Here is a 7,381-nt window from a genome sequence, read left to right as displayed (position 1 = left end):
GGAAAGAGCTCCAAGTGAGCCCTTGTAGGCTGACCTTTACAGAGGATAACGCACACGAAATTCAGCATCCGCACGATGATGCCCTCATGGTGGCTATGACTATAACTAACCACAAAGTTTACCGCATCTTGGTCGACACCGGGAGCTCGGACGACGTTATCTACTCCGAGGCATTCGAAAGGATGAGTATCGACAGGTCACGCCTCCGACCTATGAAGACGCCCCTACACGGCTTTACCGGGGATAAGGTGATCTCCAAGGGGCCATCTCCCTCCCTGTAACAGTAGGGAAAGGGTAGCATCAAGTCACACTCCTGGTGAACTTTCTTGTGGTGAATGTGCCATCAGTGCACAACATGATTCTGGGCCGACCTTCCCTTAATGCGATGCGGGCGGTTATGTCTACTTATCACCTTATGATGAAGTTTCCCGCCGAGGGAGGGGTTGGATACCTCCGAGGGGATCAGCGTGAAGCTCGGAGGTATTATGCAATAACTGTAAGAAAGGGTTCGGTGAAGCAGACCCTCACTGTTAACGTCCTCGACCCTAAATCTCCTGCAGAAGACTCCTCCATGGAGGACTTGACGACCGTCGTACTCGAGGAAGCTGACCCTAGCAGAACGGTTCTGCTCGGATCGTCGCCGAATTCTGAGCATCGGTCTCAGATGCTGGCTTTCTTATAGCAGCACAAAGATGTCTTCGTATGGTTGCATGAAGATATGCCAGGGATTTCCTCCGATATTATGGTCCACAGGCTGAATGTGGATCCGGATCACAAGCCAGTGAAACAGAAGAGAAGAACATTCGACGCCGAGAGGTACTTGGCCATAGCAGATGAAGTGTCGAAGCTTCTCGGCTTTGAATTCATTGAGGCAGTATATTATCCAAACTGGATCGCTAACGTGGTCCTCATGAAGAAAGCCAACGGGAAGTGGCGGGTCTGTGTAGACTATTCGGACCTGAACAAGACTTGCCCTAAAGACAGCTTCCCTCAGCCTCGGATTGATTAGCTGGTGGACAGCACAGCTGGGTATGAGCAACTCTCATTCATGGACGCCTACTCCGGGTATAATTAGATCGCCATGTATCCTCCAAATAGGCAGAAGATGACCTTTGTTACGGATAAAAGTCTCTACTGTTACCGGGTCATGCCCTTTGGCCTGAAGAACGCTGGAATGACATATCAAAAGTTAGCGAACTAGATGTTTGCCAAACAGATTGGTTAGACCATGGAAGTCTATGTTGACGACATGCTGGGGAAGAGCGTCAGAGCATCCGACCCCATTGCGGACCTCGGAGAGACCTTCTCAATCCTCTGAGAGTACCGTATGAAGCTGAATCCCACTAAGTGTGCCTTCGGAGTCGGGTCAGGCAAGTTCCTCGGTTTTCAAGTTAGCCAGAGGGGCATCGAGGAGAATCCTGAGAAGATTAAGGCGCTACTTGACATGAGCTCACCTTGGACTATGAGGGAAATCCAATGCCTCATTGGTTGGGTAGTAGCACTCGGTCGATTTATATCCCGAGACATCGATAAGTGCCTCCCCTTCTTCTAGCAGTTGAAGGGTCACAAGAAGGCCGAGTGGACCCCGGAATGTGAGCAAGCCTTCCAGCAGTTGAAGCAATACCTGGGTTCACCTCCCCTGCTATCCAAGCCAGAAGAGGGTGAACCCCTATTCCTATATTCCGCGGTCTCTGCCTCGGCCGTTAGTTCCGCACTCGTCAGGGAAGTGGGGGGCAAGGAGCACCCCATCTATTATGTAAGTAAGGTAATGATACCCGCTAAGACTAGATACCTGAGTATGGAGAAGCTAGCACTCGGCTTAGTCTTCTCAGCACGGAGGCTGCGTCCGTACTTCTAGGCACATACCATTGTCGTCTTAACTGGCTCCCCCCTTAGGTAAGTCCTCCAAAAGCTCGAGGTCTCCAGCTGACTGACTTAGTGGTCGATAAAACTCGGGGAGTTCGACATCTAATATTGTCCAAAGACCACAATTAAGGGCCAGGTTATGACCGACTTCATAGCAGAGTTCACCACTCCGGACATAGAAATGGCAGACATGGACACGGAGGAAGTTCCCGCGACCTCGCCAGCTCGCCAGTTCCCCCGCTTATCCAGGACGCGGCGTCAGACGGGGAGCGTAAATGGATACTTTATGTGGATGGATCGTCAAACTCTAAGCGTGTCGGGGCAGGGATTGTCCTGGTGGCACCTGATGTAACCTCCTTTCAGTATGTGACCAACATATGAGGGGTGGTGTGACTCCGACTGGGGGCCAGTTTGGGGGTCCAGTCTCCCGAGGTGTGGTGTGACTCTCAACTCGTCATAAACCACATATCCACCGAGTATGAGGCCAAGGAGGCAAGGATGGTGTCTTATCTTGCTGAGGCCATGAAGCTGATAGAAAGATTTGGGAGCTGCGTCATCACTCAGATTCTGAGGACGGAGAACACTTGGGCTGACGCCCTTACAAGGTTAGCCTCGACCGCTGAAAGAAAGATCCCCCTAATCATCCATGTGAAATTTTTGGATAGTTCGAGTATCAATCGGACTGGTCAAGAGATGGTCAACCCGGTGGAGACCACTCCGAGTTGGATGGACCTAATCTACAACTACCTCACATCTGGTGAGGTCCCCTAAGACAAGCTAGAGGCTCGACGCCTGAAGATCAGAGTTGCACGATACGTGGTCTTAGATGGGGTCCTATACAAGAAGGGGCATTCACAGCCCTACCTCAGGTGCCTCCGACCCGATGGAACAGACTACGTGATCCGAGAGATCCACGAGGGAATCTGTGGAAATCACTCCGGTGGTCATGCTTTAGCTCTGAAAATACTCCGACATGGGTACTTTTAGCTGACCATTCGGGAAGACTCCAGGAACTACGTCCAAAGATGTGATAAATGTCAGAGGTTTGCCGCAGTGCCGAGGTAGCCAGCGGAAGAGATGACCCCCATAAGCGGATCATGACCATTTGCTCAGTGGAGAATCGACATCATTAAACCTCTACCTACTGGAAAATGACAGGTTAACTTTGCTATCGTAGCGGTCGACTATTTCACTAAGTGGGCCGAGGCCGAATCAGTGGCAAAGATTACAGAATAGAAGGTGATTGACTTCGTTTAGAAGAACATCATCTGTCGATTTGGAATCCTGTGCACCATCGTCTTTGACAATGGGAAGCAGTTTGATAACGATAAATTTTGAGGCATGTGCAGGGGACTCGGTATCTCAAATGCATACTCCTCGCCTCGGCACCCGCAGTCCAATGGACAGGTCAAAGCGCTAAACAAGGTCATCAAGTGCCATCTCAAGACTAAGTTAGAAAAAGTGAAAGGCAACTAGGTAGAGGAGCTCCCTTTCGTCCTTTGGGCCTACGAGACTACAGCTCGGTCGTCTACCGGGGAGACTCCATTTTCGCAATCCTACGGCTCGGAGGCAATCGTCCCAGTCAAGATCGGTCTCCCGACAGCTCGGGTCAGGAGCTACTAAGAGGATCAGAATACAGAGCAGATCGCACCAAACCTTGACATGCTCGATGAAGCCAGAGACGTCGCCAGACTCCAAGTCGCCGCTCGGCATCAGTAAGTGGCACGGTTCTACAATTCCAAGGTCAAAATGAGGCGGTTCCGATTAGGGGACCTGGTCCTCCGTTGCATCTTCCAGAATACAGCAGAGCCGGTGGCTGGGACACTTGGAATAAACTGGGAAGGGCCCTATCGCGTGGTCAGGTTGACCAAGTCATACTCCTATCACTTGAAAGATCTCGAAGGGTGTCAGCTCCCCCACCCCTGAAATGTTAGGCACCTAAAGATCTACTACCCATGATAATCTACTGGCCATTAAAGGCTTTCGACAAATGTATAGCTTGAAACTACTAGCCTTTTAAGGCTCTTAATAAAAGTCTCTTTCTACATGGTCCACTTATGCGATCTATCTACAAATGAAAAAAGTTACCTCTCGTAAGGAGAGGCGAGCTCAACGGACCGATCCCTTAAAGAAGGGGTTGGCTCGTTAATCTATAAAAATCTACAAAGGGGTCCTCTTATATGAAGAGAAAAAACTAGGTGAACCGATCCTTTAAAGAAGGGGTCGGCTCATCATATGTTAAAAGGTCTGCAAAAACAACTAATGGTCGCGCTCCATCCATGGGAGGGTTGACCCTTCAAGGGGTCGGTCCTTAACATCAACAAATCATCGTAGCAATCAACACATGTGAATATGCCCTCCACCAGGGGTTAAAAGATCATCATTCATCCAAAAAATTATCATAAAAAAATTATCCATCCCATGTAAAAATAATAATATAAAATGTCTCACTCCCTTCGAGTAGAGGGACCAGCCACCGAGCTGGGGAGCTGAGCGTCAGGGGCAGCTTCGATGACAGGAGGGGCACTCTCAGGCTCATCAGCCATGGCCGGTTCAGCGTCCTCAGCCTCGTCCACAACAAGAGTGTCGAGGTCGATAGCCGGATGAAGCTTTCAGACATCAGTAAGGCAGGTGTCAAAGTCGGTGTTATAGCCGAAAAGATATAGCTTGTCCAGTTCTCTGACCATATCTGCCGACTCCTTATATGCTGCCACTGCAGCGGTAACTTGCGAGGCCGCTTGAGTCTCGAGCTCCCCTCGCAGCCTCTCTTTCTCAGCAGTAGCCGCGGCCTCGAGAACGATCCACTACTGAGTCAACCCCTCTGCAGCGTCGTGCTTCACCCTTGTGAGGTCTTGCTCCAGTTGTGTGACATCACCTTCTGCATCCTCAACAGAGACTTCCAGATGTCTGACAGCCTCCTGTAGGCACTTGTCTTTGGGGTCGGCCACGTCCAAGCGAGCTTGGAGTTGATTAACCTGGCCCTGGAGCACTAGCTCCCTCGCTCGACCCTCTTCAGCAACCCTTCTCAGCTCCTCTCGCTCCACAACCGAAGCCTCCAAAAGCTTCTTGAGCTCGGCCCTCTGTACCTCATGCTCGGCCTTCTGCGCCTCAAGCTCCACCTTCTCCACCTCGAGTTGATCCATCTCCTTCAACCTCTCATTCACTTCTACCATCATCGACAGCGATTGATAACAGACTGCTGCGTAATCGTTCATGAACTTGACGTGGCTTCGGGAGAGCGTGTCGGCTATTTTTTATTCCAGTACATGCTTGGCCGCCTAAGGGTTCAGCAAAGCCATGTGATAACCGGGAGGCAGAGTCTTTGGAGCGGGCTTGGAACCTCCTCCAACCGCACTGGCTGCAGAAGCTTGGGTAGCCACCTCGGGCGTGGTGGCGTATCTGACTAGGGCATCGGTTCGGCCGGCTAAGAGCTCAGCCTCAGCGGTAGCATGGTGGGCTACAGATCATGTGAGGGTGTCAATACCAGGAGTCTACCCGACCACCTCTCTCCCTATCCCGAGAGGACCCGCAACCGCTGAAGGTGGAACCTCGGGGGCTTGCTCTTGTGGAGTCGGGGTCGATATGGTGATGGGCTCGACTTCGACAGGGACCTCGGGGGCTCGTGCTTCAGGAGTAGGGGTCGGGGCAGTGGCGGGAATGACATCGGTTGGGGCTGTGGTGGGTACGGCTTCAGCTGGGGCCATGGCGGGCACGGCCTCGGCTGAGAAGGTCATGGCTGCAACCGAAAAAGGTTTAGCCCCGGGAGTAGAGAAGGTCATGGCTGCAGCCAGAACAGGTTCAACCTCGAAAGTCTTCCTCTTCTTCGGCGTCACCTTCGTCCTTGGCTCGGATGAGAAGACTACGTCCATCGGGGGGAGCGGCACGACTGGCCTCCTCCTCTTCGAGTCGCTTGCCTCCATTCCTGCTCAAAAAGGAAGTCAGCCAAAGAAAAATCTATTGAACGTCAATAAACAATCTCCGAAGACCCTTACCCCACTTACCGAAACAGAAAAGAGTGGGCTGGAGTCTACAGAAACTAAACGACACTAGGTTCTCCTTGTTGATGAGTTCGAACCAGACGCGTTGGTCCTCAACAAGCAATCTGGCTCAGGTAACCTGCTACTTTTAGAGAGGAGAGAGGTCTGGGGCCCCTTTCGGCTAAACCACAAGCAGAGATAGAGCTCAAGTTAGAACACAGAAGGACAAATCAAGCATACAGTGCGATGAAAAGAAGCGCCGAACATGGGTTGGTAAACTTGGTGGGGACCCGAACCCGCAGTCCGTCCAGTTCAGAGGCAGGGGCCTCCCATTCCTCCGAAGCCTAGAACCACTTCCTTTTCTAGTCCTTGTTGGAAGAAGGAAGTTGGGTTATTAGACCCGGGATGCATGGAGGCCTAGCCGAGAAGTAGTGCCAGGCCGACTCGTTTCTGTCATACTTGGCCACATACAAAAATAAGAACTCTTTCGGCATTAGCCTCTGACTCCTCACCCAATGCCAGAGAATAAAGGTGGAGACGAGAGTCCTCCAAGCGTTCGGGACCAGCTGGCCCGGTGCCACTCCTAGACATACAGTCAACTCACGTATGAATGGATGGATGGGGAATTGGAGTTCGCATTGGAGGGCACTGGTGAAGATGGCGATCTCCCCCTCGGTAGGAAGGCCCGCTTGGTCCGCGGAGGCAAGGGCTCAAATGTGCACCGATTCAGAAATTTGATAATCTTCGTGGAGTTGGGCCATCTGGGACTCGACCATGATCGAGCCCTCGGGGACTAACGGCTTTGACCTGCCTCCTTATGGGACTACCTTCGACCGCTCCGCGGGATCTCTGAGAACCCTCTTCGGCCTCTTGCCACGGCCTTTGGCCCTCTGACTCGCAGTCCTCTGAGCCAAGGCACCAAGTGGAATGGTCTTAAAAGGGCCTTCGGAGTTTCCGACTCCTGAGGCGGTGGTCTCTGGTTCAGAGTCAGAACCAGCTCCTCGGACTTCTTCTACTTCATCAGAGTTGCTCGACATTATGTAAGGAAAAAATCTTTAAGTGATGGAAGACTCACAATGTTGCAGGTGATTTTTTGACAAAGATTTTCCCAACTCTGGCAGCTTCCTCCAAGCAGAATTCCTTTTCCGATGGTCGGAAACCCTTCATCCAGTGATAGAAATCCTTTTTCCGACGGAGGGGGATTTGAAAGGAAGAAGCAAAGGAGATGAAAAGTGAAGGAGCGAGAGACGCAAAAGAAGTGTTTGAATGAGAACGGGAGGGGTTTATATACCCTCCTCCACTACTCAGCGTCATCATTACGGACAACTGTCCTCGAGGTCGAGGCAGCTCGACGCTGACATCAGGGGACACGTGGAGAGAGACGATACGTCCGAGTCCGAGTTCCCAGAGTCGGGTCGTCTCAGCATTAAGTGGTATTTATGATGCAAGCGGCCTCTCCCCCCCTCCCTCCTCCGCCCCGTCGAGCGCGAATCGTAATCGTCGCCACGTGTCATCTATCTAGAGGACGAGATTTGAAC

General features: G+C 51.7%; 1 protein-coding gene across 1 annotated transcript; it reads left to right on the top strand.

Moving 5' to 3' along the window:
• Positions 1-385: 385 nt before the first annotated feature.
• On the top strand, positions 386-1,009 carry LOC131224185 (uncharacterized). The gene is made up of 2 exons (XM_058219724.1): positions 386-657; positions 754-1,009. The coding sequence occupies exons 1-2, from the start codon at positions 386-388 to the stop codon at positions 1,007-1,009; spliced, it is 528 nt and encodes a 175-aa protein (XP_058075707.1).
• Positions 1,010-7,381: the final 6,372 nt, after the last annotated feature.

The sequence above is a fragment of the Magnolia sinica genome, chromosome 13, assembly GCF_029962835.1.
Source record: "Magnolia sinica isolate HGM2019 chromosome 13, MsV1, whole genome shotgun sequence".
NCBI lineage: Eukaryota > Viridiplantae > Streptophyta > Magnoliopsida > Magnoliales > Magnoliaceae > Magnolia > Magnolia sinica.
This window is presented reverse-complemented; position numbering and strand designations above follow the sequence as displayed.